Below are 14,597 nucleotides of genomic sequence, written 5' to 3' on the forward strand. Positions count from 1 at the left end.
GGGCGGGGTGCGGAGGGCCGCGGAAGGGCGCCTAGCCCCGGGCGCGGTGGGCGGCGTCGCGGCAGGCGCCAGCGCAGGCAGACTCCAAATTGGGCAAGCGCTGGACGCAGCTCTGCGCATGTGCAGGAGGCGCCCGAGTTTCACTTTGTAACTTTTAAGTGGTCGGGACGCCGCCGCGCCGGGTCAGGTGGGGCAGACCACTCCCCTGGTCGTGCCTGCCAAGCTGCCGCCGCAGGTAAAGTGGAAAAGGGGCGTTGAGGATGGGGCTGTCGCCCACTCCCTTTATCCGGACGTACCGGACCCGGGCCCGTGCCCAGGTGCCATGCCAGGTGTCCGGTTCCGGGTACAGCTCCTGGCCTCCGCAGCCCCCACCACCCAAGCAGGGGTGACTGTCGGGTGGGAAGCAGGAGTGTGGCCAGGCGACCCCGCGCCCCGGTTCCAGCCCCGCTCTCCGCGGGACTTGCTGACAATTTTTCAGGACTTTCCTAGGCTCCAGCCTTTGGCTTTTAGGCTGCTCTCTTCCTCTTTTCCTACCTCCTAGCTAACTGGGAGCGCAGACGCAGCCTTGGGGCTCTTCCTTCTCCAACTGTACGCGAGGCAGGACTAGGAAAGAGCCACCCGTCGGAGTCCTTGATGCTGGGAAAGCAGAAACCACCATTGAGCAGAGTGTCCCTGTCCTTAGGTGACCATTCCTGGTCACCTGGGCAGAGTCCTGAGGAGGAAGGCTGGGGACATAGGGATGAGGAGGGGCAGGGGAGTGAGGAGAGCTTTGCAAAGGAACCAAATCCGCCCAGCTTCCAGTGCCTGATGAGACAGGCTACTGGCGTGGTCCCTGCCGTTAGGCCCCAGGTGGTGTCCTCTGGGGCCGATGTGGGCAGGTGGTGGACCAAAGGACCTCCAAGATCCTTTCCTGCTCCGCCTCTGTGACTGTGTCCCAGCCCCTCCATAGTTGAGGTCTGGGTTAAGCTGTTGCATGAGTGTTCTCCAGTACAAGCCTCCTGGGCGCTGGGGACTGTGGTAGGCATCCTTCCTGCAGCACGGACACCAGTGGGGGTGTAAACACCCACTGGGGATAAGGAAAGGCAGCTCATCTCTTACTGGAGAAACGATCATGTGTGGAGGTTAAGGCAGCTGGATCCCATATGTCTGATTGTGCAGTTCAAGTCCTGGGCCCAGCAGCTTGAAAATCACACCAGGCACATGTGTGTACATGCCCCAAATCTGTAGTTGAGTGTGAAGGAGAAGGGGTTGCCAGGTGGCCTTCCCCCTTGGGGGGGGTGATCTCTCACTTCCTCTCTCTCTGTTTCTCTCTGTGTCTCTGACAAGCACACATGTGAGCGCACATGCCCTATAGCAAAAGTCTTTTCTACACAAGGCCTTCTTGCAAGAACTGACAATGTTCACACACTTCCGGTAGAATTCTGCCCGCATTTCTGGAAGAGATCCATAGAGGTCATCCAGTCTGCTCTGGGGCCCTGTCCTTGCTGCCAACTCAGCTGGCATGGTGGGTTTACTTCTTCGGCAAGTTGAGATCAGCTGTTGAATTCAGCCCTGTCCCCCAGCCACAATGACTCTTGGGTGCTCAGGGGCTGAGTTTTGGGGTGGAGGCCTGTGTTTACCTGCTGCTCACCCTGGCTCCCGGGCCTCAGCTGTAATTCCTGGTTTTCACACCTCCAGGGTATTGGGTAGGGGATGGTGAGTGGAGAGCTCTGGCATGGATAAGTGCTAGGCATCGCATGGATGTGTCCGACATTTGTGGGTGATGAATATGCCGAGGGCACGCTGGCTGGCAGGGGCCCTGTGGCCACAGTGCCAGGTTGCTGCTTTGGCCCCCTCTCCTCCTTTCCAGCCCTCTCTGCTCAGCCTCTCTGTAGCCTGCAAGGCTGCCCCATGGTGAGTGTGTTCCCAGCTGCACTCTGATAGCATTCCTATTCGAAAAGACGCAGAGGGCTGGGCCCACAGAGCAGGAGCGATGGTGAATCTGGACTTGCCAGGACTACTTGGCAGGGACAGCCAGACTGAGCTGAGAGGTCTGTGAGAGACTGTGGCCCCCAAAGCTCTGCCTCCTGTGCCTGACTTGGAGGGGACAGGCAAGCTAGGCCACACGGCCAGGGGAGCCCTGAGGCCAGGTCTGACCTCCATCCCAGAATAGTATTTGCTGGCTGACCTCCTTGGATTCTTATGGAACTTTGTAAAGCACCCGGGGAGCCTGTTTGGCAAGAGGGAAATGACTTAGAGGCGTGACTGGGGCTGGAGGGGCAGAGGAGCCACAGGCACCCTCCTCCCAGGGAGGCCTCTGCTTTTCTGAAACTCTGGCAGAAAGCTGCCTTGATGAGGCATCAACACCACCCAGCAGCTCTTTTCCAGGGATAGTGCTCCCTCTGTGAGCCCGTTATGGGGATGCTTTTTCTTCCCACTTCACTTTCCAAGCCTTGTTTGTTCTGCGGTGTTCCTTTCTTTTGATTCTAGCCCTTGGGGGACCTTGGGGCATCTTCCCAGCAGTAACAGCAGCCTCTGAGGTCCATGGCTTGGGGGCCTACCTCAGGCCACCAGCTACCAGAGCTTCTATAGGAAGCAGACTGCACCCTTGGGGCCTGAACCATTGGAGAACGGGGAGAGGCTGGAGCCACAGGTGATGCTGGGAGAGGAGAGGAGTTGGGTGACAGAGGAGCAATGGCTGGGGACCCGGTTCTGGGAGTTTGAGAGAGGCAGGAAGAAAGGAGCCTACGAGGCAGAGCTAGAAGCTCCGTGTGGATGTGGGTGTGGGTGTGGAGTTCAAGGACGTGTGGGCAGGGATGAGTGCAGCGGGTGCTGAAGGTGTCCCTGTGGAACCCCTAAACTGGAAAAGGGTGGCTCCCATTTGACTTTGAGCATCCCTTCCTTCAGGGAAGTGTCTAAGGCCAATGCCCCAGGACCCAGAGGTCAGGAGAGTCCTTCGAGAAATGAGTGCGGGCCCGAGGCCTGGCCCCCAGAGACACCGCCAACCCAGGACCCCTCCAACAGGCCCATCCACCATCCTTCCTCCCCCTGGCATCTGGTGAGTGTGGGGAAGGGAAGGAGGGCGGATGCTAGGCGCATAGCCTGGGGCTGGGGTGTCCCACTGGGAGGGCACCACAAAGTGGGGTTTAAAGGGAGAAGCTGAGAACATTCCCCCCCCCTGCCCCCTACAAGGCAGCTTTTATGACTGCTCAGAGCCAGCAGCTCCCTGGTACATCACAACTCCACCACCCCACCATTGCCGAGTCTCTTCCAGGGTCAGAAAGCCACTTGGCCTCCTGGGCAGTCCTGCCACTACCTGCCCTTCCTGCCCTTTCTGTCGTGTGTGTGTTTGTGTGTGTGTGTGTGTGTTCGTCCCCAACATGGCAGCTCTAGGAGGCAGAACTAGGAGTCATGCCCACACATGAACACCCCCCCACCCCCAGCATGGCCAGGTAGTCGGAGATCTGTTTGGGTTCACAACTTCTTGTTCTCAAACTTTTTGTCTCTATTATAGGTGGAAAAATCAGACTAAGCAGAAGTCCCCTGGGAGTTCTAGTTAAACCAGATTTGGGGAGGTGGGAGCTTAGGGAAGGGGGTGCTGAGCATTTCCTCTGGCCCTTTTGCCACAAGCAGTGGAAAGCAGGCAGGGCTTAGGCACCAGCTCCAACACTGGAGATTTCCATTTGCTTCACCGGGGGTGCCAGGAACCACAGGAAGGAAAGGTCAACAATCCAGCCTGCAGTGCTGTTTGCTTTGGAAATGCTGAGGCTCCCATTTAGCCAGAAGGTCTAAAGGAGCTGAGGGTGAGAGGGGAGAGCTGGGGGACCCAGGGGTCCCTGAGGAGGCCCTGAGACTCTCTCTTGCTCCCTACCCTAGGCCACGCGGTTAGCCTTTTCCTTGTTCTCTCTAGCTGCCCTCCTGCCTCCTTCAGTTGCTCTAGAATTAACACGAGGCGGTCAGTGGACAGAGAGGGAGTGTGGCATTGTAACAAGAGAACTGGAATCTGGGAGTCAGGGGGCTGAGTTAGGGTCTCAGTTCTGCCCCGCCAGCACCTTAATCTTGGTGCAGGTTATTACCCCTCAGAGCCTCAGTTTCTAAGTGCATCAAATGGACCCATCTCTGAAGTCCCCGCTCTGACATTCTATGAGCGCTAGGTCAAATGAATGGGCCATTGTGCTGGTCCACACTCGGGTTTCCTCCTTCCCCGTCTGTCCGTGTTTCTCTGTCCCCTTCCTGCTCCCCTGCCTGTACTCTCGACCTCCCAGTGGCTCCCACAGGAGTGATTTTCCAAGCAGTGGCAGAGGCTAGAGGAGCTTCAGCATCTCTTAAGTCAGCAGCCGCAGCAACTTCTGGCCATTCGTTTCTCCCCCAGGGAGTCTGCATGCTGTGTCTTGGACGAGCCACCCGCTCTGACCATCTGACCCTGCAGGCCTGCTCCCACAATGGAGCTATTCTGTGTGGACACTGCCAGGCACGCAGGGGTCCGGTGTCTAGCTCTCCCTGCTTCCAACCCCCAGGGAGGCACTCCCCTTGGGCTCTGCCAGTGCTGGCTGGGGGAACCGTGGGTAGTTGGCGCCCTGACCACCTGCCTCCTCCTGTTCTCCAGGGAGGACAGGCATGACGACCGACTCCCCATTCCTGGAGCTATGGCAGTCCAAGGCCGTGTCCATCCGTGAGCGGCTGGGCCTCGGGGACCAGCCCAACGACTCCTACTGCTACAACTCGGCCAAAAACAGCACCGTGCTCCAGGGGGTCACCTTTGGTGGCATCCCCACCGTCTTGCTCATAGATGTCAGCTGCTTCCTGGTGAGAGCCCCGATGAATCATGTCACCTCCTCAGTTATTTGTTTAAACCCTCCTTCCAGGGTCTCCTGGGAAATGCAGGTGGGGAGTCAGATTTACGTCCATGGACTTAAATCCCAGCTCTACTGCGGACCAGCTCTGTGATCTTGGGCACGGTACTTGGTTTGGGTCTCAGGTTTCTACTCTGAACAATGGAGGTAATAACTCTTACCTCAGATGGCTTCGGAGAAGAAGAAATAAGGCTATGGGTGTGAGGAACACACAGAGCAGCTCCTTTGGGGTCTACATTTTGCAGAGGCAGGAGGCTGCCGGGCCTTTCAGGGTCCTGGGAAGGGCCCGTCTATGGGGAGGAGTATGGACTAGCATTAGAGTGGGTGCAGTTCCCAGTGTACCAGTGTCCTCTTCTGCTCCCCATTGGGATCAGGGGCTTTTTAGAGAATCAGAAGCTGATTCTCAGAGCTGATCCTCTGCAGTGGCCTTTCTTTACTGTAGACATCCTTGTTCGCAAAGACCCTCCCAATTCAAAATTGTCATTGTTCCTCCTTGTACTGCCATAGCATTGGCTAGTTGAGATTTACTTTCTTTTCATCTTTGGGATGGCGAGTCCCGCCGGTGCCATCTCCAAACACAGCGGATCATCTGAGTAAATGGTGTCAGCGGGGGCAGATAGAGTAGACACCCTTGGACTGCTTGGGACCAGAGAATAGGCCAGGTGGGGAGCGTGGGCAGCAGGAGTTGGGATATCATGAGGGCCCTGGTCCTCGGGGGAAAGGGTTCCTGGGCAGTAGGAAGGGGGGCACCAAACACATTTGCTGGCCCCAGAATGCTCGTGGGCAGTGGAAAGGGAGTTGGCCTTCTACCATTTTTTCGTTTCATTGTTTGTTCCTAGGATTTAGGTCCAACTTGTTGATAGAGCTTTGTTATATTATTTGTCCTCTGTGGGCTGCTGTGGGAAGCTGCTTGCTGCCCACTTTGCTTTTACAAACAAGGACTCTCTAAGTTCTAAGTAGCCCATTTCTTGGAGCTGGAACCTACTTGTAGGTCGAGAGCTGTCTTATGTATAGCAACCTTGGTTAAGAGGGAGGAATAGGCAGGGGCGTGGTGGGAAATGTGTCAGTGGGATTAATGGGAGGGTGGCCCTGAGTTGTCAGGGTGGGGAGAGTTTGGCCAAACCGAAGAATACTGGGCAGCCCCTGTCCCCCGAAGGTTGGGTGAGTGTGGCTGCAGCTGGGTTGGTTGAAAAGAGAGTCCTTTTCCCCTGGAGTGTGCTAGGGGCAGGCAGGTGGACTTTAAAGTCAGAGAGCTGGAGGACACATGAGAGCCAGAGGGGCCTGAGAGACACAGAAAGGGCCTGCACTATCCCTGCCATGGTGACAGCAGCCATGCTCATGGGCGACACTCACTGAGCAGCCTTTGTGTTTATTCCACACCGTGACTCACCTACCTTTGAGATTATACCACCAGCTTCCTGATTCACCTGGAGAAAATCCGTGGATGCTTGGTGCCTTTGGGGTAACTCAGGGCCTCTGGGATTCAGGCCCTCTAGATTCAGAGAAATAAAACCCACCTTTGAAACTCCAGTTTCTGACCAGAGCAGGTAGGAGTATGCTTGTGAAGATCTGTTTCTTCCCTGAATCTTGAAGGGAGGGAGCCTGTCTGGCAGGGAGAGAGGCAGGGAGTTAGCTGAGAGCCTGAGGTGGATGCTGGGAGTGAGGGGCAGCCTGGACCTTGCAGAGTGGTGGAGTAACGTGGTGCAGAGCAGACATCGCTCAGCCAGCCCCTCGTGTTGCTGTTGGGCACACAGGTCAGCAGAGGTGCCCAGCTTGCTGAGGCCAGCAGGTCAGCCCAGAGCATCAGGTTCTTGTTGGGCATCAGTGTCCACATGCTCTGTGCCCGGAGTTCACAGGGCTTGCCTTCAGGAGAACCAAACTAGGTGAAAATCCAACTGTTTCTGGCTCAGTCTGGGGAGGCTCTGTGACCTTGGTTCTGTAATTAAAAATAAAATTCTAGGGTCGGGCAGTGCGTGGCGATAACACAACTAGACCACATGAAAAAGGGCCTGGGTTTGTGTCCTAGGACCTTCCTAAGCACGTGGTGCATGTGTGCACTTGTGGTCTGGGTTAGCTGAGGCTGGGGTGGATCACAGCATGGAGACCCTGTTGGGGTGCGTCTCTATGGCTTTCAAAGGAAAGGAAAACAGAGAGTGGATGTGAAGTGAAGGGAGCAGGTTCCCTGGGCAGCCGTGGGGCCAGACCTTGCCTTCTTACTTAGGGACTGAGATCAGAGACTCGTGGTGTTGATGCTGCCCTGGCTGCCCTGAGAGCAAAGGACGGGCTGACGAGCCTGACTAGGAGGTGGGCTCCGGGACAAGCTTGGCATCAGCTCTTACAGCCTTGGGGGCTTGGGCACAGGTGACTGGAGCTGGGGAAGGGACAAGCAAAGCATCGGGTCACTGAGCTATGTGGCCCTGGGCAGCAGATGATCTTTCTGTGTCTAGATGAGTCTGGGCAGGTGGTCTCTTCTCATTAGAAGTTGTCAATATGCTCTTAAAATTTTTTTTTTAATTTAATTTAATTTATTATTTTAAAATTTGCTATAGTGCTCGAGAGAGAGAGAGAGAGAGAGAGGGGAGAAGGTGAGAATGCAAGCTGCCAGGTCCAGGACTCAAACTGTGGTCAGCAATGTGGAAGTCCAGCGCCTTAACCACCATGCCACCTGCTGGTCAATGTGCTCTTACTTGATTTCTTTGCTATTTTTAGTTTTTAATCTTGGTGTTTTCCATCATAAGAAGAAGATTCTGGGATTATGGCCGCATTGCCCTGGTGTCAGAAGCAGACAGGTAAAAAAGAGATGTGGCCTAGATTGTACGTGTGTGCATGTGGGTGTGTATTTGTATATATGCATGTATATGAGATTGTGTGAATGTATATATTGTATGTATGCATGTATATAGTATGTATGAGTTTGTCCATATGTGTGTATCTAAGAATATATGTGTATTTACATATGTGTGAGCGTATACATGAGCACACATATATTTGTATGTGAGTTTGTGTATATGTGAATTATGTGTGTGTGTGACTGGATGGACTGGGTCTTGTGAAACCCACCACATGGACTGGGCCCACACATCCACACCATTAGATTGGATTTGCTGAGTGCATCTGCGGGCCTCTGCTCCTCACCACAGACCCAGGAGGCCCGCTGGGTACCCTCCCTGTGCCGGGGAACACCATGGCCCCGTTGCTGCCTCTGTCTTGGGTTTCCAGCTGAGCTTTGGCCAAGAACCTGTTGGCTTCAGGCCGTGGAAGCAGCTTTGCTGCCTTAGACACTTAGGACTTTCATTCTTCCTCACCTGTTCTCCTCTTCACCTTCAGTACTTGGAGTGTATCGTCTCTGAAACTAGCTTGGGGCGGGGCTGGGCCAGGAGGCTCTGGGAGCCGCAGGGCCTTGCTGAGCTGCCCCACCCTCCTTCCACGTCAGAGCTGGCTTTGGATGAGCCTGTTGGGAGGTGCAGGCTCCCTGGGCCAGACCTCATTCTTCCAGTCCATCCGCGGCTCTGTTCATGGCCCCGTTCCCTTACCTGAAGTTGCAGGAATGCAGTCTACAAGTGCACAACCGAACTTCCTGGTGCCGCTGGCTGCTGGCAGCCTGGGATCCTGTGTCCAGTGTGGCAACAGGGAGTGTGGAGAACTCGGATTGGCCTGCTGCCTGCCCAGGCAGACCCCCACCCCGGGAGGCCTGTGATGACATGTGGCTGGTGCTGGAGGGGTCCTCTCCACTGTGTCTGTAAATGTCCCTTCCTTCCCCCGTGGTCTCTGCTCTGGCTTTTGCAGACTCTCCAGGGGGAACCTTTAGGACTGTCTAATGCCTTTAGGGCACATTCAGCCCTACATGGGGCCACACTGCAATAGAGAAGTGTACTGGGCGGGGCTGGCACAGCAGCTGCAGGATGCTCTGCAATGCTGGACTCACCTGGGAAGGCTCTGGGTTCACATCGAGGCCCCCCCATACTTGGCAGGTGCGTGTGTGCATCGGTGATCCGGCATCTGAGGCTATGGGTGGACTGCAGCACTGGGACCTTGTTGGGCCGCTTTTCTTTGTCTCTCTCTCTCACACATGGAGGAGGTAGAGAGGTTTAAAAAAGTTATTTTTAAATAATTATTTTATTTAACTTTATTTATTTATTTAAATATGACCAGAAAGGGACAGAGTGAGAGAAAGTGAGAAAGCAAAACGCCAGGTCTGGGACTTGAGCTACGGTCGACCATGTGGGAGTCCAGTGCCCTTAACCACCACAGCACCTGTAGGCCCCTAGATAGGTAATTTTTTTAAAAATAAAGAAAGAAAAGAGCACATGGGCATTGACAGGCCATGCCATTTCCCTGGCTTGTGATCTTGGTCAAATTTGCAGACTAATTGAGGTCTGTCTCCTCTTGCCCTCTCTTCCCCATGGGGTTACTGCCAAGGTCAGATAAGCCTGGTGTCTCTAAATGCTTTGAAAATTACTTCATCAGGTTTTATGCTGGTAGAAAGCACCCCTTCCCAATGGGGCATGGCCATACTGTAAGCCCGCCTGTGTTTCCCCATCCTGTCAGGATTTTATAAATGCATACACATACGCCTGGTATGTTTTCCATGCTGCCAGTGTTGGCCACGTGGGATTTTTTCCTTGACCAGTAGGCCACGGTCTGGCTCTTTTCCCAAGTGCCATTGGTGTACTGTATTAGGAAATACGTTAACAGGCAACACGCTGAAGTCACTTTAGGTTGGCCAGTCACGGGGGTGAAGATGGAGGATATGGTTGCATATGAGGCTGTCTAGCGATGCCCTGGCCTCATCGAATTCATCCTATCTAACAGAGAGGTTTTTTTTTTTTTAATTTGCCAGAGGGCACGTGTGCTTGCCAGGGATAGATGGAAAGGCGAAGAGAGGAAAGGAGAGAGGACTGTCAGTGGGGTGTGGTCGTTCCCGTCTCCATTGCTTCATCCTGTAGGGAATTTGGGCATGTGCCTAGACACCAGATTTGGTTTTTTTTCAGAGAGATTTTTGCTATAGGGCATGTGTGCTCACTGAAGAGACACAGAGGGACACAGAGAGAACGCAAGAAATCACCCCCCAGGGGAGATAGCCACACCACAATCCCTTCTCCTCCTTCTCCTCTTGGGATTTGGGGCACACATGCACATGCACCTGGCTTGAGTTTTAAGTTGCCAGGTCCAGGATTCTGACTGTGGTCAGCTACATGGGAGTCCAGCAACATAACCATTATGCCATCTGCTCGCCCCCTGGTGTGCTTTCTAAGCCCAGGGCCAGGATGCAAACCACAGATCAACCATGTGGGATCCAGCTCCCTTAACCTTAAGCTCCCCAGACTACGGGGCTGGCCCTGTAACAGAGTTTTATACCATACCTGGGAATGGTCATTGTCCTTGCATCTATTTTTCATGGAGTTGTATTTTTTCCAAACCATTGAGGGATGATAGCTTTGCTCTTGAGCTTTAAGAGTCATAAAGATATTGAATATAGTGGTGTAGTGGTTATGTTGCTGGACTCCCACATGGCTGACCATGGTTTGAATCCTATACCTTATGCTTGAAAATCATGCGGGGTATGTGTGTGTATGTGCCCAAGATCCTGGGAGGAGAATGGAGGAGAAGGGCTTGCAGTGAGAGCATCCCTGCTGGGGGATGATTTCTCACTTTCCCTCTCGTTGTGTCTGTCTGTCTCTCTCTCCAGCAAGCTCATGTTCCCTAAGTCAAAAAACTTAATACAAAAAAAAAAAGAAAAAGAAAAAAGAAAGATAATGAATGTAATTTTTAAACTTTTTTATTTTTATTTTTTTAAGTATTATCTGGGGGCTGGGACCACCAGAGGTTGTAGTGGTTATATCACTGGACTCCCATGGAGTCAGTTGTGGTTTGAGTCCTGGATCTGGTGGCTTAAACTCATGCCAGGCACATGGACGTGCATGCCCAAAATCCTGAGAGGAGAATGGAGAAGGGACTGTGGTGTGGCCAACTCCCCTGGGGAATGATTTTCACTTTCTGACTCTTTTTGTCTCTCCAGCAAGCGCATGTGCCTTATAGCAAAAATCTCTCTTCTAAAAAAAATTATCTGGGGCCAGCAGGTGGCGTAGTGGCTAAGGTGCTGGACTCCCATATGGCAGACCACAGTTTGAATCCCAGACCTGATGGCTTGCTTTCTCACTTTCCCTTTCTCTGTTGCTCTCTCTCTGATGAACTCAAGTGCCCGATAGCAAATTAAAATAATAATAATAATAATAGTAAACAGGGGCCAGCATGTGGCATGGTGGTTAAGGGTGCTGAACTCCCACATGGTTGACTATAGTTCAAGTCCTGGACCTGGTGGCTTGCTTTCTCACTTTCCCTTTTTCTCTCCTTCTCTCATTCTCTCCCTCTCCAAATTAAAATAAGTAAGTAAGTAAATAAATAAATAAAATTCAATTAAAAAATTTTCTTTCTTTTTTTTTTTTTTTTTGAGAGGCTTTTGCTATAGGGCACATGCGCTCACCAGACAGAGAGAGACAGACAGACAGAAAGCGAGAAATCACTCCCCGGGGGGGATGGCCACGCCACAATCCCTTCTCCCCCATTCTCCTCACAGGATCTTGGGCACGCATGCACACGTGCCCAGAGTGAGTTTTAAGCCACCGGGTCTGGGACTCAAACCGCTGTCGACCACATGGGAGTATGGCGACATAGCCAGTACGCTAACTGCTGGTCCTAAAAAATAATTCTTAAAGAAAATAATAATAGTAAATAAAATAATTCTTAAAAAAATAATTATCTGTTCTTTTTTGCTTTAGTGTTCCTAGTGAGTCCAGATTCCAGAGACTGTCATCATCTTCCTCCTTAGGGCAAGACTTTGAGAGCGAGCTGGTTGGTATCTAAGGGACAGTCGTGGTTGTGGCCGGGGTGGAGACCAGCAGTAATGATTAGGTGGGGGCAGGGCAGTGGTACTCTTGGTCCAGCCGCCAACTTAGTACTGTGTCTCTTGAGTGGCAGGTGCTGGTGGAAGTTCTCCTCTGCACCAGTGGAGGCACTGCCCTTGGGAAACAACAGAGGAGAAGGCAGCGCAATGACCCCGGGCACGAGACTGGGTCAGCTCACAGGCAGGAAGGGCTGTGGAGCCCACGGGCTCCCCTAGCAATCGTCTCTCTGTCATCCTCAAGGCTTTGTGTGCTGGTTAATTATTGGCTTGCCTGCTAGATTATGAGCCAAATGTGGGCAGGAACACTGCCGTCTCCAGCCCTTCCTCACAGCCCCTGCTGTCTGGTGGGTGCTTAGTCACTGTTGAATGAATGATGATCAAATATTTGTCCTTCCCAGCTGGGTAATAGCTCAGCTTCAGTTTAAGAGATGTGAAAGATAATCAAAGCTGCAGATACCCTTCTCCTCTAAATCCCACTCCAGGGGCTGTCCAATGGACTGGGCTTTTCTCCGCTCTTTCGTTCCACCTCTCATCCAGTCCTGTTGAAACAAACAGAAGCCTGCATCACTTTCTCCTGAGCTTTCATTAGCTCTTGATCCAGGTTTCATAATTTAACCATGACCTTGTCAAAACTTGAGAATTCTAGGCACAGGGCGCATGTCGCAAAGGGCTGGGAGTATGCGGACTTTGTCATGTTTGGGGAGGGGGAGCTCGCTGAATAGGGGGCTGCAGCTCTGTTTTCCTAGGAGAGGAAGTGATTATATAATGTCACAGGCAATTGCAACTGCCTCAGGACCCAGATGTTGGAGCTAATCCCTGCTCTCTCTGTTTCCAGGGATGCTGCCCATGGCTGACCGCGATCTTCCGTCTGCAGTGAGTACACCATGGGGCAGCTGCCACAGGGCCTTTGGGCTAGTTTATTTGGTTCTTTGGCCAGTTGGGAGGAAAGAATCCACATGCTTAATCTTAAAATGGAGCCTCTTAAATACTTTGTAGTTCGGGTCCAAAGTAATACGTGTGGCTGAGAATATAGGTGGCCCAGGTAACCCTGGGTCAGGGGCATTAGTGAGGAGACGTTTAAGATTGCGGGTCCTTAAGTCCCTGGTTGGAAATTGGGGTTCCCCAAGTTGCACATAGAATCCAAGGGTTCTTTTTTTTTTTTGAGAGGTTTTTGCTATAGGGCATGTGCACTCAGCAGAAAGACAGAGTCAGAGAGATAGAAAAAGAGAAATCACACCCCCGGGGGATGGCCATGCCACAATCCCTTGTCCTCCATTCTCCTCTCTGGATCTTGGGCACACATGCACATGTGCCTGGCATGAGTTTAAGCCACCGGGTCTGGGACTCAAACCACAGTCAACTACATGGGAGTCCAGCGACACAGCTATTATGCCATTTGCTGGTCCCCAAGTCCAAGGGTCCTTGGAGGTAGTGATGAATTTTATTATTTCAATTTTTTCCCCAATTTTATCCAGTTTTTATATCTCTTTTTTAAAAAAGTTGTTTATAACAAGAAATACAATACATATAACAGTTACTTATAGATACAAACTGGTGCTAAGCCACAGTTGCACAAAGACGGTGAGCATTTGGCCAACTTGTCAGTCCTTTCTTTTGGGCAAGGTGCTCCTTTGATGACAAATGAACAGATACACACTGGAGTGAGCAGTTTCCAGATCATACAAAAACATTTTAATTTGTTTTCCTCTTGTAAACGTGCCTATCATTTGTAATCTCCAACTATTATTGCACTTCAACTTTCATAATTTGATAAAGCATTCATGAAACAATCTGCAGACTAGTGTAACAGACAGATAACACCTTTTCTTTTTAAAGTTTCTCATGCTCCTTTTTCTTTTTAAATTTTTTTTTAAATTCATTCACTTATTTTAATTTGACCAGAGAGAGACACAGAGAGAGAGAGAGGGAAAATGAGAAAGCAAGTCACCAAGTCTGGGACTCAAACCATGGTGGGCCATGTGGGAGTGTCCAGCGCCTTAACTACTGTGCCACCTGCTGGTCCCCCAGACAGATAACACACCTTTGAACAGACATGACTACCTAAATTTCTTTTTCTTCATACACACTACCTACCACCCATCCTCCATCAACCACTTTCTCTCCACACGGTCTTCTAACATCCACACCCATTCTCTTCACCATTACATCTTCTGCTCTCTCAATCTCTGCCATTAAGTGCAGATACTCAGTACAGATTGAGTGGGGATATACAATGTTTATCTTTCAAAGTCTGACTCCCTTTGTCAGCATTAAGTCTTCTACATTCATCCATTTTGAATCAAATGATAGGATCTCATTGTTTCTTTTTTTCCTCAGTCCTGTTCTCAGGGGAAAGCACATTTAATTATGTCTATTTTTTTAACTTTTTATTTATTTATTTATTTATTTATTATCATCATCATAATCTTGTTTATATTACATTGAATCACATATAACTTTACAGTATATTACATTTCCGTAATATACTGTATATTATGCATATCAGTCAATACAGAGACACTAAAATCCCCATTTCATCAACCAATAGCTTTTCATTTTTTTCTAATTATTATTATTATTCCAATTATTTCATTGTTTCTTATAGTTTTATAATACTTCATAGTATATATATGCCACAGTTTTATAACCCGAGTAGTACTCCATAGTATATATATGCCACAGTTTTATAACCCATTCATCAGTTTTTGGACACTTAGGTTGGTGTGATGAACTTTACTTCAAAATATTTAGTGGAAATTATGTGTTTACTTTTCATAGTGCTGCACAAGCTAATGAATACTATGCTTTAGGCAGGAATTATTCTACTTAATATTTAACTATGATTAGATGTGGATAAACGC

At 50.9% G+C, this 14,597-nt stretch overlaps 1 protein-coding gene across 1 annotated transcript in view; it reads left to right on the plus strand.

Annotated features, from left to right (window-relative positions):
* Nucleotides 1-128: 128 nt before the first annotated feature.
* Nucleotides 129-14,597, plus strand: part of TMEM63A (transmembrane protein 63A) — a gene marked incomplete in the record, with an annotated part of 46,034 nt that continues 31,565 nt past the window's right edge. The window contains 6 exon segments of the mRNA XM_027775235.1: nucleotides 129-235; nucleotides 2,887-3,037; nucleotides 4,586-4,785; nucleotides 7,542-7,621; nucleotides 11,612-11,684; nucleotides 12,572-12,609. Coding sequence (XP_027631036.1) covers nucleotides 4,597-4,785; nucleotides 7,542-7,621; nucleotides 11,612-11,684; nucleotides 12,572-12,609 — 380 coding nt within the window.

This window comes from Tupaia chinensis, unplaced genomic scaffold (assembly GCF_000334495.1).
Source record: "Tupaia chinensis unplaced genomic scaffold, TupChi_1.0 Scaffold000532_1, whole genome shotgun sequence".
NCBI lineage: Eukaryota > Metazoa > Chordata > Mammalia > Scandentia > Tupaiidae > Tupaia > Tupaia belangeri.